The sequence below is a fragment of the Lemur catta genome, chromosome 21 (genome assembly GCF_020740605.2).
Source record: "Lemur catta isolate mLemCat1 chromosome 21, mLemCat1.pri, whole genome shotgun sequence".
NCBI classification, from domain to species: domain Eukaryota; kingdom Metazoa; phylum Chordata; class Mammalia; order Primates; family Lemuridae; genus Lemur; species Lemur catta.
In genome coordinates, this window is record NC_059148.1 from 21723135 (window position 1) to 21750682 (window position 27548).

At 49.8% G+C, this 27548-nt stretch overlaps 1 protein-coding gene and 1 non-coding gene across 2 annotated transcripts in view; one reads left to right on the forward strand and one right to left on the reverse strand.

Moving 5' to 3' along the window:
* The window catches only part of NOS1 (nitric oxide synthase 1), a 96103-nt gene that overhangs the window by 46796 nt on the left and 21759 nt on the right, over positions 1–27548 (forward strand). Inside the window, exons 4-17 of the mRNA XM_045535155.1 lie at positions 2505–2633; positions 3951–4096; positions 5858–6020; positions 6788–6879; positions 9758–9899; positions 12087–12226; positions 15337–15511; positions 18072–18173; positions 19235–19429; positions 19803–19888; positions 22274–22418; positions 23399–23503; positions 24053–24111; positions 26830–26946. Of these exons, the coding sequence (XP_045391111.1) occupies positions 2505–2633; positions 3951–4096; positions 5858–6020; positions 6788–6879; positions 9758–9899; positions 12087–12226; positions 15337–15511; positions 18072–18173; positions 19235–19429; positions 19803–19888; positions 22274–22418; positions 23399–23503; positions 24053–24111; positions 26830–26946 (1796 nt within the window). The remainder of the gene's footprint in view (positions 1–2504; positions 2634–3950; positions 4097–5857; positions 6021–6787; positions 6880–9757; positions 9900–12086; positions 12227–15336; positions 15512–18071; positions 18174–19234; positions 19430–19802; positions 19889–22273; positions 22419–23398; positions 23504–24052; positions 24112–26829; positions 26947–27548) is intronic.
* On the reverse strand, positions 13174–13289 carry LOC123626305. The gene has a single exon (XR_006730794.1). It is a non-coding gene; the product is annotated as a U5 spliceosomal RNA (small nuclear RNA).

Sequence of the window (27548 nt, forward strand, 5' to 3'; positions counted from 1 at the left end):
ACGTGACTGAAATAACTCGGAGTTCGGCAGGATGGAAAGTGTAAATGCGGGACCAAGGGAAGGACTCATCCCACGCCTTTTCACGCTGCCCAGCGTGGGAGTAGCACGCGAATGACACTCGCAGCAGTAGCAGCAATCGTAGTCTGCATGCTGGAAGTTGGGCCAGTAGTAGCATAGTAATAATACTCCTAGTAATAAGCCATGGCTGACATCTAGGAGGTGACAGTGGCTTGGCCAGGTGCTGGCCCTAGCAGGGGAGAGGAGTGGGTGGAGTCTAGAGGTATTTAGAAACGCAGATGGGGGTCAGTGGTGGTTGGATGTGGGTGATAAAGAGCAGGCTGTGTTAGGACAGCTCCCACCTGTGGCTTGTCCAGCACAGATGGACGGTGCCCCCAAAGTGGGAGCCACCGGGGAGGACCAGATCTGGCCAGGGCAGGGAGACATGGAAGATCATGTGTCCTAGCATGTTCCATCTGTTCCCTGCCATCACTCCCTGCACTCTTCCAGAGCTGTCTTCAGTGGTAGCGTGCTGTTCAGCCGCCTCCTGTTCCCCAGGCTGCACGAACGCTTCAGCACAGAGCTCCTGTTCCACTGGCCAGTAAGGTGGCCGTGATAGGTCTCTCACCCCAGGACCTTTGCACAAGCCGTTCTCACTACCTGCAAGATCCTGCTCCCCCTTCTTGGCCTGAACAACACCTACTGATCCTTCTGGTCTTGACTTGGAAATCAGACACTGTGGGCTAGCCGTGTGTCTTCTATGTGCACCCACCACACTGCCAGCATCCCCTGTTATGGCATCTATTGTGCCTGACAGAGATGGCTCATTCCGTTGTCAGCACCCCCCACTGGACTGTAACTCCATGGGGCCATTGTGGCCTTGCTGCCTTGCCTGGCACATAGATGCTCAATGAACTTGTGTTGAATGAATGAAGAATTCATCGTGCCCAGGAGACAGGGTAGTGGAGCAGTTAAGGGCATGGTTTGGGAGCCAGACTGCTTGGATTTGACCCCTGTATCCAGCTTACTAGCTCTGGCCAACTTAGTTAATCTCTCTGTGCCTCAGTTTCCTAATCTGTAAAGTGGGAATAATAATATTGTTGTGCGGCACATAGTAAGTGCTCATTTAATGTTAGTTTTCAGTACTAGTCCTTCAGAGTTCTCTGTGACTGCTGTCATGGAGTTTGCCAGTTTCATTGTAATTAACAACTTTCCTTGCCAGCCTGAGTCCCTCCAAGCCAGCGAGATACCGGCCCTGCCTCCTTGTTGATTTCATCTCCTGGCACCCAACTCTCACCCACACACTCCGGCCGCACTGGCCTCCTGGCTGGTCCTTTGAACTTAACAAGCTCATCCCCACCTCAGGGCCTTTGCACTTGCCTTTCTCCCTGCCACTATCACCTCCCTCTGTTTTCTATTATTTTTCGCCACCTGAAATTATATTGTTCGTATATTAGTTTACTTTACTTATTATTTATCTCCACTTCTCCCACAATAACATTCCACAAGGGCAATGACCCTGTCTGTGTTGTTCACCGCTGTATCCCCAGTGCCTGTTTGTTGAGCGCATAGTAGGTGCTCAATGAATACTGGTTGAATGTGCAAATTCCCTGCATCGAGGTCACTGCCCACTGATCTTCTCCTTGCATGAGCATCACTCCACATTATCTCATCTCCTCCCCGCCTGTGCTTGGCTCTCACAGCAGGGTGTGCCTGCTGCATCTCCCTTGGAGTTGCTAAGTGACCGACACTTGCCTGACACATGTGCACACCTCTGCCCAAGCAAGTAGACAATGGCCCAGAAACATCCAGGACAGATGTGATCCTCATCCATGAGGTCTAAAATGGATGGGCTAACATTGCCCAGCCTGGAACTCATTCCCCCTCACCTACTGCTGGTCAATCTGTTTACAGAGGTGAAGACAAATGAGGGGTGGAAGGTGTTCAAGACAGAGGGAATGGTAGGTGCAAAGGCCCTGAGGCATTTTGGAGAGGCAGACACCTGAAATTTGAGGACAATATTCTGTGCTTCAAAACTTTTCAGTTTAAACCTGTTGTCCAACTACTTAACATACATGATGAGTTTGGGCTGTAGCAGGAAGGCCCAGAAATCCAAGTAAATTGACCCAGCTTCAGATTGATTCCTCAGTACTGAGGGCTGTTATCATTCAGAGAGGCTGATGGTGCGGTGCCCTGTCAGTCATTTATTCACTCAAAAAACATTCATTGTTTGTGTGCCAGATATCAAAGAGACCACCTTTGAGTTCCTGAGCTCTCTTTCTAGAACAGAACCCAAAAGGCTCTTCCATGGTGCTTCTTCCTGCACAAGGGGAGGAAGCAGGTTCCCAGGAACCTTGTACATGTGTCAGCCAGGGAGGGCTGGATCCTTCTGTCGGTGCCGACAGGTGACTCAAGGCACACCCAGTGCCTCTCCCAGGCACAGCGGAGACAACTTCACAGTCCACTCAAGATTCTGCCTAATGTTCCACCTTTCTTCCCTCCTGCAGCCCCCCGCCTCGGGCAGACAGTCCCCCACCAAGGATGGCAGCCCCTCCAAGTGTCCCCGCTTCCTCAAGGTCAAGAACTGGGAGACTGACGTGGTTCTCACTGACACCCTCCACCTTAAGAGCACACTGGTGAGTACCCCAGTAGGGTGTAGACCGGGCTGTTGCAACCTCACCACTATCCACATTTGGAGCCAGATAAGTCTTTGCTGTCGGGCACTGTCCCGTGCATTGCAGAATGTTGAGCCCCCCTGCAGACTGTACCCTTAGATGTCAGAACTCCCCCAAACTGTGACCACCAGAAACATCTCTAAGACGTTGCCTAACATCCCCTGGCCAGGAAATTCACCCCTGTTTGATAACCACAGGTAGATACTCACTCACTTATTTGAATACCTTTTATTTGTGTATCTAGGTCACAAAAGGACCTAAGGGAAATTGCCGGCTCTGAATGCATTCTCTCTATCTCTTAGAATCTGACCACGGATGCGGTATTGAGCAAACCTTCCTCAATTTCACATGTGTTCTTGAAATGTTTATTTCATATTTTTAACAGTCAACAAACCTACGTCTTGCTTTCCGTTTTTGTTGAAAATGGGCGTCTTGGAGGAGTGTTGTCTCTGTAAGCTATTACTGCGTAACAAATTTCCCCAGAAACTTAGTGGCTGGAGACACTATTTATTGTTTTTCAAAAGTCTGCTATTGGCTGAGCGGTTCTGCTGACCTGGCCCATTCTCAGCTGATTTTAGCGGGGCGTCCCTGTGCGTTTGCAGTTATCTGAGGAGTCGGCTAAGGGAAGGCTGGTCTAGGATGGCCCTGGCTGAGATGACTCAGCTCTGTTTCCCGTGTGGTCCCTCCTGTCCCAGCAGGCTCACTTGGGCTTGTCACTTGTGGTCGCAGGGTTCTAAGAGAACAAACAGGCACGCAAGATCTCTTGCGGCCCGGGCTTAGAACTGGCACAGTGTCACTTTGGGTCAAAACCAGCCCAGATTCCAAGAGTGAGGGGACTGGCTCCACTGCTTGATGGGGAGTTGCTATAAAGTCACATTGCAAAGGGCGTGGATTCAGGGAGAAGAAGAATTGGGATCATTTTTTGCCATCAGTCTATCATAGATGCGTTCAAATGAGTTTCCGCAGCCGCTCTGCTAGTTCCTTCTTGATCAACGTGGAATCAAACACTATTTAGGAATTTAGTACCAGTGATTCTGATCCCTAGTCAGAAAGCTCCTGTTCCCCCAGTTGAGTAGAGCAAACACTTCAGCTGCTTATTGTCCCTGACCTTGGCTGATGACCGTGCCCAGCGACGGTTCAAAGCTGGTACTTGAGAAATCCCCTTGGAGAATGAAGGGCCAGGTCAACTCGCCCATGACTGTCAGATCCAGGTGTGCAGCCTGCCACCTGCCACACGTGAGTGACACCGCGCGACGGCCACATCTCTCTGTCTTCCAGGAGACGGGGTGCACGGAGCGCATCTGCATGGGCTCCATCATGCTGCCCTCCCTGCCCACGAGAAGGCCGGAAGATGTCCGCACAAAAGAACAGCTCTTCCCTCTCGCCAAAGAGTTTATCGATCAGTACTATTCGTCAATTAAAAGGCAAGTGTGTGTCAACTCCGGGAAGCGTGGGGTAAGTTATTGAGTGCCGGGGACAAAGACGTGAGCTCCAACCTTGCAGGCAGTTGAAGCAAGACCTGACCCTACGGCCTCTGCCTCCCACACACAGAGGTCAGAAATTGGCAGCCCAAAGGTGACTCCCAAAGTGCTTTTGTTGGCCTGAAAAGAGCTGCTTAAAATTTGAAATATTTTAAGCAATTCCATGCCTAGAGATATATGTATATCTATCTCTAGTTTCCTAGAGAAACTCTCACACCTGTTCACAAGGAGGCATGCATAAGAATGTTCACTGAAACATATGGTAGGGAAAATTGCTATTAAAGAACCAGCAAGAAACCCATCTTAAAACCATCAACAGGAGAATGGGTAAGTTGTGGTATAGTCCAGTAATGGAATACTATACAACTGTAAAAAATGAAGGGGTTGGAGCTCTGCGTGTTCATGGAATTGAAGTTCACAAATAATTTTGAGCAAAAGAAAGAAAAGTCATAGAAGGACACATCTCCTACAGCACCATTTATATAAACTCTTTTTTTTTTTTTTTTGAGACAGAGTCTCGCTCTGTTGCCCTGGGTAGAGTGCAGTGGTGTCATCGTAGCTCACTGCAGCCTCAAACTCCTGAGCTCCAGTGATCCTCCTGCCTCAGCTTCCTGAGTAGCTGGGAATACAGGCTTGCACCACCAGGCCTGCCTAATTTTTTTTAGTTTTAGTAGAGACGGGGTCTCGCTCTTACTCAGGCTGGTCTCAAACTCCTGAGCTCAAGCAATCCTCCCACCTCAGCCTCCCAGAGTACTAGGATTATAGGCATGAGCCACCGCACCCAGCCCTATATAAACTTAACTAAACATGTAGAATGACATTGTACCTCTGTGGTCCCCAACCCCTGGGCTGCAGACCAGTGCCGGTCTGTGACCTGCTGGGGACCGGGCTGCACGGCGGGAGGTGAACAGCAGGTGAGGGGTGAAGCTCCGTTTGTATTTACAGCCGCTCCCCGTCGCTCACATCACTGCCTGAGCTCCACCTCCTGCCAGATCCGCCCCCTTCCACCCAGTCGGTGTGGAAAGATTGTCTTCCATGAAACTGGTCCCTGGTGCCAAAAAGCTTGGGGACTGCTGCCGTACATGGGCTAGGGATAGATACACATGGGGCAAAAGCATAAATAAACATACAAGAATAGTCAATGCCGGATTCAAGACAGTAATAGCAGTCACATCTGGGGAGAGAGTGGGAAGTCATTCCTAAGGAACTATAATATTATTTCTTAGGCTTGGGACATGGGTGTATATTATACTCTTCCATATATCTTTTGTAAGCCTAAAGTTTTCCGTAATCAATTTTTTACCTTTCTAAAATTGAATTCATTGCCGACATTTAAAAATTGGAAGCATTTTCTTTAAAAATCAGATTCGCAGTTTCTCTTGAAAGAGTATGGAGCAGCACTGGGCCCCCATTCCTTTCGGGTGACAGTTGGCTGGAGCTGAGCTGTGGCCATCCGGCTTTGGACAGGGCCTGGGCTGGCCAGTTTGCCGCAGTTGCCCCCCGGCTGGTTTAGTCGTCCGTACAGTGCCGGGCCTGCGTGGGCATTTGAGTTTGCAGTCTCTGCTTCCTGCTCAAACTGTCCTGTGCAGAAATCAGCTCAGGACTTTCTGTAGCTCCCAACCTCCCGGGATTGCTCTCCGTTCCCGCCAACCTCTAATCCAGAAGAGAGGGTGACGCTCCCGTGTCCCGTCCCTGCCCACTCAGATTCGGCTCCAAAGCCCACATGGACAGGCTGGAAGAGGTGAACAAAGAGATCGAGACCACCAGCACCTACCAGCTCAAGGACACAGAGCTCATCTACGGGGCCAAGCACGCCTGGCGGAACGCGTCCCGCTGCGTCGGCAGGATCCAGTGGTCCAAGCTGCAAGTAGGTGGTGAGGCTCGGACGCCTTGAAGAGCCCTTCAGTGAGAGGAGGGTGGGTGGGAAGGGGAGTGAGTGGAGCTCTAGAAAGGGTCAGCTCCTACCCAGGGTACCTGGTGGCCACGGTGACAAATTAGATGATGGTCATGAGGCCCCAGATTCTCAGATCATGGCCAAACCCGGATGATAGTCATGTCTTATTTAACCAACACAGTCATTCCTTAAAAATGAATTTGTATAGCTCTTGGTAAGACTTACAGTCTCCAGTTTACCGCAGACCTCACCACTCCCTTTTGTCTTACACCTCCTCTCTTCGATTATTTATCTGCCTACTCCCTGAAGGCATGAGTTTCTGTGTCCCTTGGCATGATTTTATTCTAGAGAATAATTTAAAGTTGGAAGTGGATTCATTATCAAGATTGGGGGGGGTTGTTTAATTTTTGTATTGGTTTTTAATTCCCTAATCTCTAATAACCTACCAGGAAATGTAACCAGCCCATTAAAATCCCCTCTTTTATCCCCCATCCCTTTCCCATATTTGCTCCCACTGCATGCCTTCTTTTAGGGGATTTTTCCTGGTCTGGTTGACCTTGGTTATTAGGATAGAAAGAAGAAAATATAGAACCCAGCCTGAGAGTCAGTAGTGAGGTGCTCGTGACTCCAGTGGAGCCACAGCTGGAGTGAGTTCCAGGTTCTCCTAAAATTGGAAGGCCGCACTGGGGCGCCGGGGAGGGACGGGGGAGGCAACTGATCCCACCCCGCGCTTCTTCCAGGTGTTTGATGCCCGCGACTGCACCACGGCTCACGGGATGTTCAACTACATTTGCAACCACATCAAGTATGCCACCAACAAAGGGAACCTCAGGTGAGCTGACAGCTGGGCGTGGGGAGCGGGGAGTCAGGTGTCCCCACAGCCTTGAGCCTGGGCTCTGCAGTCGGCTCATCTGCCAGAGAAAGGCTCCCCTTTCGGGGAGATGGGCCAAGCCAGGAGAGGTGTCCTGGCACCCTCATTCCATGTCCCATCATATGTTCCTTCTCTTCTGGGACAATCAGACGCCCATGTAGTTTGCAAAACTATAGCAACATGCATCACGTTCAACCCACCCTTGAATACCCCCATGGAGAGGGCAGGAAGAAGTAGCTTAGGTTTCCAGGAACAGGAAAAGCCTGTTGCTGGTGGTGACCTGCTTTTTCTTGTGTCCTGCTCTGTGGCTTGGAGCTGCCTCCAAATCTGCCTTGGTTGAAAAGGCAATTTCTCTTCCTGCTGCTTTGGGGACTGCTCCCTCAGGGTGCACGGAGCCAAGCCACACCTTGGACTCCTCTTGCATCAACACAAAGGGCAAAACCACAGGGAGCAGGCCCGGGCAGGAAGGCATCCACGTGGCTAGAGGCTGCCATGCTGGCAAGTCACAGCCGGGAAAGGGACAGCTGGACAGGGACAGCTGGGGCCCCACAGCAGCCGGCTGCTAATCCTGTTCACTCGCTGCTGCTGCAGCATCTGTTCCCAGCTGCTGAGGGCCAATCCCACCTTGGGGCCGCCGCCAGGATATTCCCACAAGCCCCCAGGCTACCCTGAGCTCAGCCAGAGGCAGGTTATTTGCATTAAGCATGAATTTTCTTGGCTGTGTCTCTTCCTTAAGAAGGAAACAGCGTGTCCCAGCTGCCTGGGCCCACCAGGAGGAAACGGGCCTGTAGCCCAAGCCCAGGCCTGCATGAGGCGTCGGTATGCAGGTCTCCTTCCCGAGACGCCTCACCGCCCAGAGAACATCAAAGAACCCTCCTGCACACCTTGACTTTTAACAAGGGACCCAGTCAAGGTTAGGCCCCCCCAAGGGGATTACGGGCTATTCTGGTGGTTTCAACTGGTACTATGAGCAGCCACTGGGAGGGGTCCCCAGGCCGGGCAGGGCCCCTCCACTTTTTCCAATTACCTATCAGGGGCAGGGGGCGGGGTCTTCATGAGTTCTTCTATGCAAGAAAATATTCAGCTGATTATCTTTTTTATTTAACTTTTAAACCCCAAGTCTGAAAACGATGAGAACCGTGAGAGAATGTGTGGCATGTTAGAGGAACAGTCCCTGCGTAAGAGAGGAAGGACGAGGTAGAAGGAGGGAGGGGGAGAGAATTTAAACCTTCAATCTGCCCTTCAGCGACACCGTGCTCGAGGCACACACGCGTGTTCCGTTTCCTCCTTTGGCCTCGGTTCCCGCACACAAAGTGAGCACCACACCCCGCTCGCGGCCTGCGGTTCTGGTGTTTCTAAACGTGCCTTTTAGAGATGCACGTGACACCCTTTGTCTGGTGCTCAGCCAGAGAAACAGAGATAGGTTTTGGCGCTGGAGGGAAAACGGTTAGACTCATTCTGCGTTCATCTCCGATACGGCACCTCTGCTCAAACATCTGCAAGACACCTTTGAACTTGTGTGACTTTCACCTTCAGCCAATTCTAGACTCAGCCCCAGGTGGGACGCACCACCCCTGCGGTATGAAATGCCACATTGTCTTGTGCAGAGAAGAAGACCTTTAAAAAAAAGCAGCCCTGTGCACTAGATGAGACAGGCGATGCCACGTGGACAAAGTGGCTTTGGGTTAGGCCTTGAAGGAGGACATGTGACGGGAGACAGGGAGTTCAGCCAAAGGGACCCGCAGGGCAAAGTCCCGGGAAGGAATGTGGATGAGGGAAGACCTATGAGCAATGGGTTGGACCTGACACGTGAGCCCTGTGTTGACACAAAGACAGGACGGCATTCCCGTGGCCTGGGATTCAGTCCACGGATGGCATCCGTGAGTCCAGCTGGCGAGAGCTCCTGGCATGAGATAACGTTGAAACCATGTCGTGAAAAAGTTATTCTCCTTTCTATTTTTTGGTTTTTTTGTTTTTCAATCCTGATGATGATGCCAAGGAGAAAGGCTCAGTTTGGAGCTAAGATATCATTAACGCCTCTCTAACAATTGCTGATCTTCCTTTAGCAAAGAGACCAGGGCTTCAGCTAGGAGACTCAGCAGACAACATCTTTCCACAATTTTTTTTTTAAGAGACAGGATCTCTGTGTGTTGCCCAGGCTGGAGTGCAGTGGCACGATCATAGCTCACTGCAGCCTCGAACTCCTGGGCTCAATCTATCCTCCTGCCTCAGCCTCCTGGGTAGCTAGGACTAACGGAGCATGCCACCACACCCAGTTAAGTTTTTTATTTTTTATAGAGACAGAGTCTCACTATGTTGCCCAGGCTGGTCTCGAACTTCTGGCCCTAAACGTTCCTCCTACCTCAACATCCCAAAGTGCTGGGATTACAGTTGTCTCGCTGGGCAACATAGCGAAAGCCCCATCTCTATGAAAAATTTTTTAAAAAATTAGCTGGGAATAGTGGCCCACACTTGCAGTTCTAGCTACTCAGGAGACTGAGGCAGGAGGATCACTTAGGCCAGGAGTTGGAGGCTGCTGTGAGCTGTGATCATGCCACTGCACTCCAGCCTGGGTAACAGAGCAAGACCCTGTCTCAGGAAAAAGAAAGTCTCCAGTTAGAGAGGGCTTCTCCTTCCTTCAGCAAGGTGGCAGGGGACCTGCCACTTTCCTCCCTTCCAGTGGTTCCAGTCAAGGAACAGGACTGTCCCTGGTGATATTGGCGTGGACATCATCCACCCTGAGCCTCAACAACTGTTGGCCTGAGTGGCACCATTTTCCGTATGTCCCCGAAGTCCAAGTCCTGCCCTGATGCCAGGGGTCCCCCTCTCTCTGCCACAGGTCTGCCATCACCATATTTCCCCAGAGGACAGACGGCAAGCACGACTTCCGAGTCTGGAACTCCCAGCTCATCCGCTACGCCGGCTACAAACAGCCCGACGGCTCCACCCTGGGGGACCCTGCCAACGTGGAGTTCACAGAGGTGCGAGCGTGCACAACACCCACCCCTGCCCCCGCCTGGGCTGTCATGCCCCCAGACTGTCTCTGTCCACAGGCTTTTCTCCCTTTAATGTTATCATCACAGAGAGAGCCGCCCATGGGGTGCGGTTTACTCCCCTCTAGACAGATCACCCCACGGGGGGCCGTTCCTCATCCTCTGGTTCTTTTTCAGCTGGTCAATTGGTCAATTTCATGCCATTAGCTTGCCCAACCCTCCTGCGGGGACTGTTGTCCCATTTCACAGATGGGTAGACTGAGTCTGACAGAGGCCAAGTGAGTTATCCAAGGCTACTCAACGAGTAGACAGGGAAGGCTAGAACCACAGTCCAAGTGGCCTGCTTCTCACTACGAGGAGAGAGGCTAAGAAATAGAAGCTGCATCTGGCATCCACCTTTTCTGACCTGGGTAATACGTCAGATTCCTATCACCCATTCATCCATTTGTGGATGTATCAATTCTACCCACCCAACCCTTTGAGGGGCTTGGCTCTCCATGGCACCAGCACCCACATAATTGCTGGTAGCCCGAGTCAATTCATAAAAGCCACCAGGAAAGCAAACACCACCATGTCCCCGCCCAGTGTTCCTGCCAGGTGGTCACGCGGACAGGTAGTACAGGTGAGACGTGGGAGCTTATATGGACTGTGCCCCGGGAGCCACCACAGGCAGACCCCGTGTCTAGAATGCTCTCAGGCACCCAGGTCTGCACCACCTTTTATCTGTCACCCAGCTTGTGCCCTGTTGAGCTTCACCGTTGTCTGCCGCCCAAATCCCCCTCAAGCTCCCCCTCCCAGGACCTCCCCCGAGACGGAGCTGGCCAGGCTGAGGGTCCCCCTGTTCCTTCCCGCAGTGCCCCGGACTGCCGACTTCATTTGCATGTGGCTTTTCTTATGAAAATGTTATTGTCAGGAGGAGGGAGCTGTAACCAGGGCGACCAGGAGTCGCACCTGTGCTGTCGCAGAGGCAGCCAGACTCGCTGCTCCACTTGGCTGAGCACTAACTGTGTACTTGGCTGACCTTGTCCTCGTGGTCACCAGAACATAAATGCCCCAGCCTCTTCCTCTCCTTCCGAAACTCGCTGACCGGGGACGTGTTCTGTTAAGTCTGTGATTTAGCGCTTCTCCTAACGCAACGCAAAGAATCAGCCCAAACCTGACCGCAGTAATTACATCTTTCCAAACCCTCTAACCGTGCCGTGTCCCTTAAGGACACTGGCCACGTGTGGCTGTTAGCGCTTGAGATGTAGCTAGTTCCCGGGGCCGTAGTGAAAACACACACCAGGTCTCGAAAACTGAGGATAAGAAGGAGTAGGAAAGAGCTCACTGATGATTTTTCATGTTGACATAATAATAATGTGGATACAGTAGGAGGCTAATATATTAATTAATAAATTAATAGATTTACTGGATTAATCACTGTTACATAGTTAATTTTAATATTAAATATATTATTTAAATACATTCATATCAATATTTTATCAATAAGTTACTGTTGATATATAATATATTAATTATGTTATATATTACATACATTTGATATATTTATTGGATTAGGAAATATGTTACATCGTTAATTTTAATGCCAAATATATGATTAGGATATATTGATAGTAATATTTTAATACATTATTAATAAATTAATATCAATATTAAGGATATAATTGAATTTAAAATATATTATTTAAGATGAGTGTATTAAGAAGATTATTTTCATCTGTGGTTTTTTTAATGTGGCTACCAGAAAATTTTAATTACTTATGTGGCTCAAATTATATTTCTATTGGACAGCTACTCTAACAAATGCATTCTATGCAGTAATTCTAATACATCTGCCTTCATCAAACTCAGTAGATTTTCTTTGTATCTTACGGCGACTAATGCGAACACTTGTGGGGTGGGCACAGGGCAGGTGCGACAGTCAGTCAAAACCACAAAGCTCAGAGCTGGAGGAAAGGTTTGCCCCCTGCCCCGGGGACCACAAGAAGTTGTACTAGCTCCATGGCGATGTCAGGGAGAAAGTTATAAAGGAGGTGGCATGGTCCAAGAGCCTCCTGAGGAAGCGGCTGCCGGGGGCTTGCATCTGGATCTCTGCTCAGCCCCTCGTCCCGCAGAGCTGGCCATGTTTGTAGGGTCTGGGACACGGTGGCATTCCCTGGCCGGGTCTGGTTGCAGATTTGCGTGCAGCAGGGCTGGAAGCCCCCAAGAGGCCGCTTCGACGTCCTGCCGCTCCTGCTTCAGGCCAACGGCAACGACCCTGAGCTCTTCCAGATTCCTCCCGAGCTGGTGTTGGAAGTTCCCATCAGGCACCCCAAGTAAGAGGGACCCACATGGGTTGGGGGCTGTGGGGGGTTTCCAGTGCCCCTCTCTGCCCATCACCATCCCCCGACCCCTGGCTCTCTCTCCAGCCCAGACAGGCTGGAAGGGGAGCTCGGTTCCTGTCCTCACTACAGATCTTGGGCAAAGTGGGCCCCCTCAAAGCCCAGTAAGTCCTCCCTGAGCAGCCTTGGGACCACTGTCCCTTCTGAATCATGCATACCCTTCCCTCCTCAGCCCATTCCTAAGTGATTAACAAGGACCTGCCCTTTTTCTAGCCCTAAGGGTTGGAAGAGCGCAAGTACCTACTGTCCTGTTGTGGGCACAAGTTTTCAATAGAAGGAACTATTTAAAAACCCTACGGGACCCGTTGTGGATCAAGTTCAAAAGGAATTTGCAGCCAGGAAGTTGCTGCCAGAGCTGAGGCCAGCAACGCGAGCAGCATTTGCCGTTTGAGAGTCTAGGACATCCACAGGGAGGCGCTAGACTCAAACCTAGTGTTGGACAAAATCAAGGGGGGTTGTCAAAACACTCAGTAATGCTTGAGATAAACGTGAATGCAATATTTTTAAAAATCAAAGCTAATGCATTTTGTTTTCGTTTTTTAATTGACACATAATTGCACATAATCATGAGGCACCTAGTGATGGTTCAGGACGTATAATGTATAGTGATCAGATCAGGGTAATTCGTTTCATCTCAAACGTTTATCCCCAATACTGGGGAATATTCAGTATTCTCTTTCTAGCTATTCGAAACTATATATTGTTAACTGTAGTCATCCCGCCGTGCTATAGAACATCAGAACTGATTCCTATCCAGCTGTAATGTTGTATTCTTTAACAAATCTCTCCCCAGCCCTCTCTCCCCCCTCCCCTTCCCAGCCTCTAGTATCCTCTGTTCTACTTTTTACTTCTTTTTATATATTTTTTTTTCTCTTTTTACTGGCCCTGCAAACGCAAGGCCCCCCAAAATTGGGTTAACATTCAGAATTGTTTATCTCCACGGAAATCTCTAGTAAAAGCCAAAAGATTTTTCCGATCTGAAGAAAAACCAGAGCATTGTTCTACTTTTTAATTCCAGGAGATCAACTTTTTTTAGCTTCCACATGCAAGTGACAACATGCGGTGTTTAACTTTCCGTTCCTGGCTTAGTTCACTTAACATAATGTCCTCCCGTTCCATCCTCGTTGCCACAAATGATGGCATTTCATTCTTTTTTGTGGTTGAATAGTATTCCGTTGTGTATATACACCACGTTTTCTTTATCCATTCATCTGTTGTTGGACACTTAGGTTGATTCCGTATCTTGGCTACTGTGAATAGTGCTGCAGTAAACATAGGGGTGCTGATGTCTCTTCAATATACCGATTTCCTTTCCTCTGGGTAAATGCCCAGTAGTGGGACTACTGGATCATGTGGCGATTCTGTTTGTAGCTTTTTGAGCAACTTCCATACTGGCTGTACTAGCTGACATTCCTACCAACAGCGTGTAAGAGTTCCCTTATCTCGGTATCCTGCCAGGAGTTGTTACTTTTTATCTCTTTGATAATTGCCATCCTAACTAAGGTGAGATTTTGCAACACTAAAGTTTTGATTTGCAGTTCCCTGATGATTAGTGATATTGAGTATTTTTTTCATGTATGTCCTCTTTTGAGAAATATCTGTTCAAATCATTTACCCATTTTTTAATCAGATTTTTTTTTTTGCTATTGAGATGTTTAAGTTTCTTTTATATTCTAGATATGAATACCCTGTCGGATGAATAGTTTGCAAATATTTGCTCCCATTCTGTTGGTTATCTTTTCACTCTGTTGATTGTTTCCTTGTGCGGAAGCTTTTTAGTTTGATATAATCCCATTTGTTTATTTTTGCTTTTGTTGCCCATGCTTTTGAGATCTTATTCATAAAATCTCTTCCCAGACCAATGCCCTGAAGCACTTCCCCTATATTTTCTTCTAGTAGTTTTATAATGTTGGGTCTCAAAGTTAATTTTTCTTAAAAAGAAAAAAAAAAACCATGATGAACAATATATCAACATTTTCATTAAAGACGGGATCCAGCTCAGGACTGAGATTAGGGTTAGATAAGGGAAGTGAGTCATGCAGCACAGGGTGGCTTCTGTCTTTATTAAAACTATTGATATTTGGTTCATCCTATATATGTGTACATACATAGAGAGCATTAAGTTTGATTTTTTTAAATGTTGCATTAATTTAAAATATTGCATAAATAAATAACAGCATTGATCACGATTACTGAGTTTTTGGTGCACCCCTCCTCTTAAATTTTGCACCCAGGGCTGGGCTCCCATGCCTCAACCCAAGTGTCAGCCCTGGAGAGGGAGCCAGTGTCTTGAGGCTCTGACACTGCCTGATATCTGGGAACTCACCCAGTCTCTTCAGTAAAACTTAACCTGCATTTATTCCTTCATTCATTGTCTTGTGCAGCATAGTTTATCGTTCCCAGGCCGGGCATTGTGCTAGCTTTAGGGCCTGACTTAGCCACTGCCTCGAAAATGCTTATGATCTCAAGGAGGAAAAGATCTTACACACACGATTGCTCAAATAACTACTTAATTGCAATGAAGTGCTGCAAGTAAAATTTGTGGTACCTAGAAGCATGAAACCATCTGAGCCAACTGGGCGCCAGGAGAGGCTTCTCAGAGTAAGCATCATTTTAGCTGAGAATCGAAGTATGGGTCCGAGCTGGAAGCACAGCAGGGAGGGAGAAGCTCCCAGGAGGTAGGAACTGCCTGTGCAAAGGCCCTGAGGTAGGAAGGAGCTCAGCAGGTTGGGGGAGAGCGAGGTCCCACACTTTCTCCTGGATTCACTTTTCAGGGTGGATTTGGGAGAGAAACAGAAGCCCAGGGCAGTGGTTTTCAGGCCTGGACGTCCATCTGAAACATCTGGGAAACATGATTAAAATGCATGTTCTCAGGCCGTGGCTGTGGAACCCGTGATTCCACAGCTCAGTTGGGGGTTCCAGGAATGAGATTCTGACACAGTCAGCCCTTGGTGTTTCAGCATCCCCAGACTAAGGTTCTCTGCTCACGTGTCTGCCCGTGAGACGCTTGTCCCCTGGTGAGCCGGGCTGCGTTCTCTCCGCAGGTTCGAGTGGTTCAAGGACCTGGGGCTGAAGTGGTACGGCCTGCCCGCCGTGTCCAACATGCTTCTGGAGATCGGCGGCCTGGAATTCAGCGCCTGCCCCTTCAGCGGCTGGTACATGGGCACAGAGATCGGCGTGCGCGATTACTGTGACAATTCCCGCTACAACATCCTGGAGGTGAGGTCCCACCCTGGTCACGCCAAGAGGAGAGCATAAGGCAGGGGGTGCTGGCTCAGCAGTCCTTCCCCACCGCTGAGCTTTGGAGATTGGAAACTTGAAGGGGTTAGAACAGAATTGCAATCCTGGGGAACCCCTGCAAATTCCGGAGGCATCTGTGTCTTTCTTTAATAGTGATGAAAATAACAGCAAAGACACACATTGCACGTACCTTGTGCTAATGTTGTTTAAAACACTTTGCATATATTACGTGCTCATTTAATCCTTACCATAACCTCGAAGTATGATAATCCCCCTTTCACAGATGAAAAAACTGAGGCCTTTGCAGGGGTGAAGTGACAAGCTCAAGGTCACATAGCTAGCAGGCAGCAGGACTGGGATGTGAGCCCTATCTGGCTTTATGGCCCAAGTTCATAGCCACTGTGCTGCACTGCCGCTCCGTGTGAAACCTCGTTAGAAGAGTTTGAGGATGACCCACAAACTCGGGACATAGAGTCTCTTTTCTGAAAAGCAAAGGAGGAGGGCTGGCAGTGGTTCCCCGCTCTAAGCATTTCTCGGCAGAGGGTCTGATTCCCTCCCGGGCTGAGTCATCCTTATCTACTCGAAAGTGCTGGAGCGGAGCTTCCTGAAGCTCAACTTCGGTGAAAGCACCGTGATTGCTGTGTTTTTGTCAGCAAATGTCTCTGACAACAGTCTGCTGCTGTTGGCGTTGTTTCAAAAGAGGGCGCCAGGAAACAGAGGAGTTAAGCGCTGGGCCTATGTCACACAGTAAATAGCCCTGGAGACAAGATTAGAACTCAGAACCAAGCATTAGGTTTATATTGTTAAAAGCCACTTGTGTCAGCCCGGAAAATGGATGCAAGGGACCCTCAGCCCTGCTGCACATTGGTGGCACCTGGGGGGCTTTATGATGCCCGAGTCACAGTCCCTGGGATTCTGGTGTCATTGCTCGCTGGTATGGCCTGGGCATCAGCATTTTGCAAAGCTCCCTGGGAGATTCTACCGGGTAGCCACTGATCCGTACAAACTTCTGGAAAAGGAAAAGACTTTCAGGCAATTTCCATGAGCATGGCTCAAGTCGCATTTGGGGATTTTTTTTTTTTTTTAAGTCATAGAGGGTTTTTTTTCCCTGCAATTAATTTCTATTCTTTTAACCAAAATAGAATAACAATAACAGCATGACTGGCTGTACGTACTTTCCTCTGTCATAAACTAACCCGAGTTTTATATGTATTTATGTAAAGCGGCATCAAATTTCTTACTTTCTGCAAAATGTGTCCCTCATAAAGACCCCAAACGGATCCTAACACCTCGGCCTCAAAGAGTGAATTAATAAGTCCGTTTTCTGATCTCTGCTTACATTTCAGTTGCAAAGAGTAGTTACCGGGTAACCTAAGTGAGACTCTCTCCCACCCCAGCCCTCCAATCCCAACTGCCATTATGTACAAATGCTGACAGCTAGGGCCGGGAAGAAATTTGCTCAAACCTAAGAAATTGCTGTATTCGAGCTCCGTAATGAGACTTCGACTCCCACTGGTGACTGGTATTGACAGAGGAAGTGAAAAGTGGGGCTTTAATTAATGCATTTGCTGCCGGTCTTCCCTGCCTCTGACACCAGCTCCTGCTCCTGCCTTCGCTGTAACGTACATGTCATGAGTTGTTTTTTGCGAGTAATTTTGCCAAAGGCATCGGCTTGATTGGGAGTCGCTCCCAAGTCTTAGACGTTAGACATCTCCCTGGGCTCCAAATCCAAGGCCAACTGGCTCTGTGGACCTTGGACAAGACCAGGCACCTCTGTATGACTCAGTTTCCCCATCTGTCAGAAGGGGTCCAACAGGTGTCCCCGTGAGCTCAAAGCACCCATGATGATAAGTAGTAACCCTTCCGGGGGTAGAGTAGAATGGATGGGGAGATCTTTGTACTAGGAAGCAGATGATGTCACTTGCAGACCTACATTTCTTCTTAAAATGCTCTAGAGACCCCACCCATCACATCTGGAATAAAATCCTGACTCCTCGGCACACCCTTCAAGGCCCTACATCATCCAGTCCTGCCTCACCACCCTCCAAGCCCACTGGCCTTTCTGTGTCTCACACGGCCCAAGCCTGACCGCACCCCAGGGCCTTTGCACTTGCTGTTTTCTCTGTATGGAACATTCCCCTCCCCCATCTGCAAATGTCTTCTCATCACTTAGAACCCACCTTGTATGCAGTGGCCTTCCCTGACCTCCCTGCCTGCAGGACCCCAGCCCCCACATTCCTCTCCATCCCATTTCCTTGTCTTAATTCCTCCCCAGGAATTAGCACGTGTCACAACATGAACTGTCGCTCTCCTCCATTAGCACATAAGCTTAATAATTAAAGGACCAGTCAAGTCTCTAGTTTCCTGCTGCCGGTCGGGCCTCAATAAAACAGCTTTTAAGTGAGTGAGTGAGTTAATTGTCTTTGAATGAGCTGATTAAGTAATTAAGAAGTTAATTAATGACACTAGTCCTGTCCCTCTTGCGTCTGAAACCCAGAGGTGCCCCAGCCCGTGAGCGTGTGTTTCCTTGCGCTTTCAGGAAGTGGCGAAGAAGATGGATTTAGACACGGGGAAGACGTCCTCCCTGTGGAAGGACCAGGCGCTGGTGGAGACCAACATCGCCGTCCTCTACAGCTTCCAGGTAGCGCCAGGCCCTCGCCACCAGGGCCACACCGCGAACGGGAGCTTAAGCCTTTCCGAGCCTCGGTGCGGGGGGGGGCGAGAGACCGCACGTCCAGAAACTGCCTTTGGGGAGATTCTGTCCACGAGCGGGTCTCCTTCCTGTCCAGTGTGGCTCTCGCGTGGGGACCGTTTGATGACGAGAGGAACAGATGTGGGTGGGGTGCTGTGACTTGTTGCTTAGCGTTCTTAGAATTGAGATACGGGGGCATCCGGTGTGTCTTGTCATCTCTTAGGGACTCAGACGATCACGCACCGGAGACAAATACTCATCGTCATTGTCAGAAACACATAGGCCCCTAAATGCACGTGGCTCTGTGGCAAACAGTGTTATAGCAGGATGGCTGCGAAATTGATCGGCTTAACCACGACACTTTGGAAGCAGAAGGAGGACATTATTAATAATTATAATAATTATGTCAGGACAGTGGGTGTAAACCAAGATTCTCCTGGGCAAACCGGGCAACCTAGAGAGTAGAGGTTGCTGTCATAGAGACCGTCTTTGTCCTTTGGGGGCTTCTGGTCCGGGCAGCTGGACCCCCAGAGTTGCACATGCCAGGCACACACGGTCGGCAGAATGGACATGTTAAATCGAGCCATGGCTAGAGATGATCAGAAGCCACAGGTCCCCGTGTCAGCTGTGGGGAGCATGGGTACAATAAAGGAAATCAAAGGCAAGGGGCAAGTTCAGACAGGACAAGAGGAAAGGAGCCCACCTCCCTTCTTCCTTAACCACGGAGGAAGAGAGGTTTCGGGAGCGTGGCTTGTGGCCTGGCAGACTGGTACTTCTCCCTTCTTAAAAAAGGTGGGGGGACGGGAGGGGGAAGATTAGTAAGATTGACAAGAAAGGTGTTAAAGACACGTTAGCACCAAATGGAGACTTTCTCCTGGGTCTATAACACGGCTTAAAATCGTCTCTGGGACCACCACCCTTTGGGAAACGCTGCTCTATGGGAAAGGGGGTCCCCAAAAAATCCTCAGCTTCTCTTACCTCCTGACTCCTTGTCCCCTCTCCTCCCACAGAGCGACAAAGTGACCATCGTTGACCACCACTCTGCCACCGAGTCCTTCATCAAGCACATGGAGAACGAGTACCGCTGCCGGGGGGGCTGCCCGGCCGACTGGGTGTGGATCGTGCCACCCATGTCCGGCAGCATCACCCCCGTGTTCCACCAGGAGATGCTCAACTACCGGCTCACCCCCTCCTTCGAGTACCAGGTCCCGCCCCCTCCCTGCCGCTTCCTGCGGCTGAGTCTTCCGCGTCCTGCGTGTGCGTTACATTTAGTTCAATCCAGGATAGCGCTTTGACACTCAGTAGCTGCGTGTGGCTGGTGGCCGTCATAGCGGACAGCACAGGTCCAGCTGCAAGACCAGCAGAGACGACTGAGTCGTCAGGGGTGACAGGAAGAGGGTGTAGGGGCTGAGCAGGAGGGGCTGGCAGGGCAGCGCAGGGGCTGGACCAGCCGCTGGCACAATCCCTCCCTGCAAGGGCCGAGGGTTGGGCAGCCCCAAGCCCCAGGCAGCCCTGAGCGTCCCCGGGAGGAGACGATGCTCTGACCACAGTGACCAGCGTCCTGTCCTCTCTGCGCAGCCTGATCCTTGGAACACCCACGTCTGGAAAGGCACCAACGGGACCCCCACAAAGCGGCGAGCCATCGGCTTCAAGAAGCTGGCGGAGTGAGTCTCCTGCAGGGGGTGGGGGGGGATGTGCCCACAAACTCAGAGAGGCCCAGAAAGGAAGCTGGGCAGATAGATGCTTGCACCCTGCGACCTCTCGTAGGACGTGATTGCTCCGTTTCCTCCAGCCGCCATGTGCCGCCATATGCCTGAGTCTGAGATTCGAATGTTGCCCTCAACTCCTCTTCTTCCCAATCCCACTTTCCTTGGCCCCGTTTCCTAGATTCTTGTCCCAGAGGCAGGGACATGTCAGTGAACCAGCTCTCCTAACAACAGGAATGGGAATGCCTTGATTTGCAATGTTTGCCAATTGCCGTGGTGTAAATATTCCCCCACTGTGGCTGATTTTCAGTTCCCGGCCGAAGTCACTGAACCCAGAGTAGGGATGTCAGCTCCAGGACGCTGTGGCCTAGAGAGCACCCTGGTCCGGGGCTGGACCCTAACTTCACCCACTCATTTACTCAATCATTCATTCATTTAGCCAACAAGTAAGTACCGAGTGCCTCTCTGTGCCACGGACATCATGGCAAGGTAGACAAATGTGGTCCTTGCTCTTGTGAAGCTCACAGCCATTCATTTATCAAAGAGTCACACGAATGCAGTATACATGGCAGCTGTGGCAGGTGCCACTGAGGAATGGTTCAGGGACATAATAATGGTTCACGGAGTTGGGGAGGTCCGAGAGGGCTTCCTGGAGGAGGTGACCATGGAGCTGAAGAATGAGATGAAAAAGGTTTAACTGAGCAAAGAGGGGAAGGAAGGGGATTATGGCCCAAGACTACTGAGGAGTGATGTTCCCGAAGAACACTCAGCCAGCCAGGGAACCAGTCAACAAGAAGGATGGGACTGACCTAGACGTGTTCATGGGGATGCCAGCCTTGTGCCCAAAAAAGGAGAGGCCCACTGATCCACTCAGCAGAGACTGCTGTCTGGAGCTAACTTTGGGGCAAGAGAGATCGGTGTGAACTAAGCTACTTACTCTCTTTCCTCAGCCCCCTCGAGTCCAGAACTCTCTATGTATCATGTCTAGGAGGACGACAGGTGCCGTCTAAGCAGGGGATCCCAGAGCAAGACACGGATGGGCCTTGCAGGGAGTCCAACCCGGCTCCGTTAGTGTGGCCCATGGGGTCTCTGTCCCTCTCTCTCTGCTTCCTCCCTCCCCACCCCCCGCCCACCCTCCAGCCCGGCAAGAACACGTCAGCAGGCATCTTTCCTGTCAACCGTATCTCAGACGCTCTCCGGGAGGCAACCGGTGGCTTCAGTTCAGTTCTGTCGCTGGGGGAGGAAGGGAGGGAGAAGTCTAAAACGTTAATTGCACTATTAAGTGTTGGGTAGTAACAATGGGAATTAATTATAGATGCATTTCTGTGCTCAAATCATTCAAAGGGAACCCTCCAGGTACCTTTTATTCTGTCTGTTTCTCCCCCTTAGCTCGGAGTCTTCCCGCAGCGTAGGTGGCTGCACTATTTCTAAAAAATAATGAATTTACCACCAGTGAGCACCAGGTGGGGGATAATTAGCAATTTGTCTACACCGACATTCCGTGTTGGAACAGGGAGGCTTGCTCAAAAGCCCAGGGTACTCCTGAGCCTCTGACCTCTCTGCCCCTCACCGCCACCGCCCCCTGCCCAGTAGCAGGGAAGGAAGGAGCAATGGTTCGGGCTTCTCTGTTTAGCTAGAAAGAGGAGGGACTTGACATTTAAACTCCCCAGGGCTTTGGTGGCAGCATCTTTTAAAATTCATAATGTCTTTAGATAGATATTTATTTAGTGCCTATTAGGTACCAGGCTCTGGGCAAGATCCCAGATGTGCAATGACGAATAAACCAGACCTGACCCTTCCTGTGTCAATCTATAAAGCTCTAAAATTCCTTCCAGCTCAATGCGTGGTGACATATTAGTGATTCATTTCTCTGTCTATGTTTCTCAATCACACACACATACACACTCACATACACACACATATGAACATGAGCCCCATGACCCCTGCATGTTTATAGCTATGTTCTCTAAGTCCTTCAGCTCCTGTAACATTGCCCGACACATAGGCACTCAACAAATATTTGGCAGACGAAGGAATGAGTGAGTCTTCTGGGGCAATGCTTGGCAGGCCAAGGTTCTTAAGACTGGGATCCATCAGTCAAATTACAAACTAGCAAAACTAACCATCTGTTTTAACTCGTAACTAATTGCTCTGGGGGGATTTAATGAAGGAATCAATATGGTGCCTAAACTCAGGGGCTTCAAGGATGTCTTGGAGGGACCCCCAGAGTCATCAAAGATCAAGAAAGTACCTGTTAAATTTCAGGGATCACGATTCTTGCCCCAAAATCCCAATCAATCCGACATCTCTCCCTTTCTCCTCTCCATCCTCGTCTCCCCACAGAGCCGTCAAGTTCTCAGCCAAGCTGATGGGGCAGGCTATGGCCAAGAGGGTCAAAGCCACCATCCTCTATGCCACAGAGACAGGCAAGTCGCAAGCCTATGCCAAGACCTTGTGCGAGATCTTCAAACACGCCTTTGATGCCAAGGTGGGTAGGGGGCCAGCTCCCGGCCTCTTGTGGTGAATAAAGACGGGAAGGAGAGACAGGGAAGTCAGCAGAGAAGAACCCTTTGACAGTGGATGAAAGCACACCCAAAGATGCCCATGAGCTCACATATGCACATTTGCATAAATCTCAGGGGACGGTAAAGTCCCTGTCCCCATGACCTCTGCAGGAGTCTAGGAGTTTCAAAATGAAATTCCTATCTCCAGAGCAAAATGTTAAAGGGTTAATAAGAAACCATTCTGAGGTCAGTTTGGGAAGCTCTGCATGAAATACAACTCAATGGATTTCCTTGCTACAGGATTTCTCAGTGCCTTTAAGCTATGACGGTGTATTATAATCTCCAAAAGAGGAGCCAGTAGAACATAAATACTTCCCAAACATATTTGAGCATGGACCACTTATTTTCATGGAACATCCCAGGAGACTGGGCTGCCCATTTTGAGGAACATTACTGAGATAAGGCAAAGAGCGACAATCTTTTCCTAAGACAGGTGTTTCAGACTTGTTGGGCCCAAGTGCTCCACACAGCAGGATGGGGGATCAGAGAGGAAGCTTAGCACAGTTGCCCAGATACCGCCAGGTCATTCCCAGCCTAAATGGGGTCAGGAAGAATCCAGAATGAATTGGCTATAAGCAGCCCAAGGGCTTCCATCAAAAGCTGTCTCTACTGGCAGCCAATCCCTTGGACCATTGCCCCAGACTCCCGACAGTCCTTCAGGCCACCGTGACCTTAGTAAGGTCCCACGCCACCAATAAGCTTTTAGTTCTTCCCACTTGAGCCCATCGAAATATTGACACCCCAGAACTTTGCTTCTCCTTCCACAGGAGATGGATCAGAATGACTCGCCTGTTTCCTTTCTCCCTTCTCCTGTTCCTCCATCGCTTTGTGTCTCTCCTCCTTCTCTCTCCTTGTCACCTTCCTTCTTCTCCCCCACCCCGTGCCTTTGCCCCTGCCCACCTAGGTGATGTCCATGGAAGAATATGACATCGTGCACCTGGAACATGAGACTCTGGTCCTGGTGGTCACCAGCACCTTTGGCAATGGAGACCCCCCTGAGAACGGGGAGGTGAGATGAGCGCTCACCTGTCCTAGCGTGTGGCTCCATCATCCCGAAGAAGGGAGGGCCGCAGTTGGGACCCTTCCCTACACCTGCTATTCAGTAGCAAACCTCAGAGCCTCCAAGCCAGCGTCGTCAATGAGGATCCAAGTTATGCAAAGATTGGACATTTCTAAGTTCTCAGTCTAGTGGTGTCCACTGGTTAGCCGGTCCCTAGTGGAAATTTTGTCACCTAAGTGAGCTACTTATTTGGAATGGGTGCTCCAATCATGGGCTTGGTGGCCCCTTGTCCAGATGAGGGATGTAGGGAAAATGTTTTCATAGAGAGGAGGCTACAAGCGGGAGTTGTGTGTTGGGGAGGGGGGGTCCGCGCCTGCAGTCGTTTAAACAGCTGGCCCCTTGCAGTGCGTGTGCAGCCTGAGTCCCTGACCACCCCTGCCTTCCTGGCTCCCGGGCACTGTCAGCCTGTGCCAGCCGGGACCCCAGACCCTCGGCGCCCGACCCGACTGCAGATTTACTAACACCTTTCACGTTTCACTCGTCTGTTTCGGCCTCCAGAAATTCGGCTGTGCTTTGATGGAAATGCGGCATCCCAACTCCATACAGGAGGAAAGGAAGTAAGTGAATGACCCTGCCAGTGTCACCCGACACCACCCCCCAGTCACTGGAAATTGAGTTTGGGTGCCTAGAGTCCCACATTTGAGTTCTGGATGGTGATTGGGACCTAAAGTCCCTTCGTGACCGATTTTAGCTGGGGTCGGGGGAGGTCTGCGGTCCACTGGGGCTGATATTTTGGTTTCCCACTAAGTCACTTCACAGCCTTGTGCCTCCGTTTCTTTTTCCAATCGGATAGAGATTATAATTCCTGCCTTCACTTTCTCACTGGTAAGAATCAAATCAGAAGCCAGATGTAAGTGCACAGGGCAAATATCGCTCTTAAAACTCTCCCCCCTTTGGAAACCTACACTCAGCGAAAGGAGCTAGTTTCCCTCGACCTTCCCCGTGTGATGTTCGCAGTGGGCTTGCAGCTAACGTAGAGATTGAGTTTAAAAGATAAGATAGCGCGTACGATAAAAAAATACCTGCAGTCAAGAGATGTTCGTGGTGGAATTAAATGGAAAGGTTGTGTTCCGAAGGTATTTGGTAGGGCGGAAAACATCTGTAATCAAAATCACCCTGAACGGAGCTTTAGGTGTGCCTGATACCCGTAAGGTATAGGACATATGTCGTGTGCATGCTGAGCTGCCTTTCAGTGCGGCCAACTCGTGTCCCCTCCGGCCCGGAGCAGATCCCTGGCTCCTAATGAGCATCAAATGCTGTAGCCGCTGGTGCTTCCAGGCTGTGTCATGCAGGGAGTCCCTGCTGGTTTTCTTTGTGTCCCGAACATGTCGCCAAACTCACATACGTCCAATACCAGGGGAGGGACAATCGCTGAGTCCCTTGCGGTCGGCCCTCCTGCTGCGCCTGGCTCCAGCGTCTTAGTCCTCACTCTCCCTGCCCCTCTCCCCCCCCACCCCGTCCTGGGAGGACTCCCAGCAGGCTTCCCCTCACCCCTCCTTCAGGGAGAGATAGGGCACCATCGATTCTCCCCTCTAGGTACCCGGAACGCTTGCGTTTCTTTCCCCGTAAAGGGCCTCCCCTCTCCCGTGGTGACACGGAAGTCCACGGTCTGGCTGCAGCCCGTGACAGCCAGCGCAGGTAGAGTGTGCGTGTGCACACGTGTGCATGCATGGGTGTGCAAGTGTGTGCGTGCATGCCCAATGCCCGAGCCTCCAAGGCCACATCCGGGATCTCAAGGAGACCTGAGTTCTAACCCGAGCTGCGTCACTAACTCTCCAAGTGACCTTGAGCAAGTCACTTGACCTCTGTGGACCTCAGTCTTCCTCATCTGCCAATTGGGGAGAAATCAGTCCCACCCTGCCCACCTCTGGGGCCTACAATCTATGGAAGAATAATAACAAAGAAGAAAGCATTTGGAGAAACCTCCAGGCTCATACAAATACACGTGCTGTTATTTTTACCCACAACCATCAACCGTTCCCCCCATACTAACAACACAGCCACCCCCTGTTATGTTGCATGGCTTATTTGGAGAAGTGACTCAATGTGAGACTATTTTAGGGCAGAAAATATACTTACGTACATTTAGAACTTTCCTGATGCTGGAGCAAAACCTTTGAAGAACATCCAGCTCAGAAACTCTGCTGCCAGAATGCACAATTTCTTTCTTTCTTTCTTTTTTTCTTTTTTGTCTTTTGTACTCAGATTTGTGTGTTGGGTTTTTGTCTTGAGTTTTGGCTTTTGGTTTGGGGTTTTGGTTGTTTGTTTGGTCTCGGGGATTTATTGTTTGTTTTTGCATTGTTTTGTTTTGCTGTGTCTAAGAACAAAACTTACCAAGTTTAGAGGAAAACTGAGAAACTGGAATTTTCTTTTTTAAGTCTTAAGGCTCCTGTGCCTCTCATGCTGAGATTTGAACCCCAATGACGTTGTTCTTCACTTTCAAAACAATTTCATCAAAAATGCCATCTCACTTCATGCAGGCAATAGTGCTGAACATTTTTCATGTTTACTTGAAATGTGAAATGTGACAGACCCCTGAAAAGTCTAAGGACCCTAACTGTATGGAAGGAGAGTGTTGAATGGAATAGTCCAACACTGTCCGGTAGAACCTTCTACAATCACATAGATGTTCTGTATCTGTCCCCTGCAGCAGCCAGTAGCCACACATGGCTATTGAGCACCTGAAATATGGCTGGTGCAAGTGAGGAACAGAATTTTTCATTGCATTTTAATTTGAGTTAATTAATTGATAATTAATTATTCAAACAACCACACTTCGCCAATGGCTACCATATTGAATAGCATGAGCCTAGTTCCTGGGAGCTTGTTAGAAATGCAGAATCTCAGGCCCTGTCCCAGACCTGCGGAATCAGAATCTGCATTTTAACCAGATCTTAGGATGGTAGTTGTGTCCATTAAAAATCAGGAAGCAAAGAAGCATAGTCTAATGGTTTAGAATGTAGTCGGTTCTATTCCTGGCTTCTTACTGATTAAATCATTGTAACTCTGCAGGTCTCGAGGTTCCTGAGTTAGGCATGGCCAGAAACCTTCTAAGCATAGACAGGGTCAAGTGCAGGTAGACAGATATCGTTGTGGTGGGCGTGGGAGAGATGGTGCGTTAGAGAAGAGCCCATAGCATAGGAGTGTTGTGGTTTGACTCTGCACACACAGGAAGACCCTAGAACCAGGACTGGTGACCTGAAGGTCCACCAGGGGTGCTGACCCCGGGAGGGGACTCCGAGCCAGAGCTCACACACTCTCTTTGGTTTTGGCAGGAGCTACAAGGTTCGATTCAATAGCGTCTCTTCCTACTCTGACTCCCAGAAATCATCCGGCGACGGGCCCGACCTCAGAGACAACTTTGAGAGTGCCGGACCCCTGGCCAATGTGAGGTGAGCAGGGGGTCAGGGGAGCAGGGGCTCCTGGGGAGCTGGACCTAGTTGCAAGGTGGGCTCTTGGTGGTGTGGAGGGGTCTCCAAGCCCATTCATCCCCAGTCAAGCCAGCTGCATCCTGGTTGTCCGGGACACCTCCCACCCATAAAAGCACACTTCCCGGTTCCCCATGTGCCATTTTTGATCCTTTCTGTGACTTCTCTTCCCGTACACATCATCGCCCAAGATTCACCTTTTCATTTGTGCTGAAGGATATTAATCTCTAGATATTGCTCAACAAGCTGCCCTTCCCAATGGATACATTGTGCACTATGTAGAAGCTTCTGGAAAAGCTGTCATCATAGTCCCGCTATGACTCAGTGGTTCTCAACCCTGGATGCAGATCAAAATCACCAGGGATGTTTGCAATGTACCAACACGACCAGACATTCTGATGTCACTGGTCTAGAACTGGGCCCAAGCATGGCTTTTGTTTCCTTTAACTCTCCCCAATTAACTCTCGTGGGCAGCCAGATTTGAAAAATATTGGCCTATCCCTGTGTTTTCAAAAGCATAGTTACATACCCTGAGATAATTTTAGGAGGGATGTGGACAAATATTT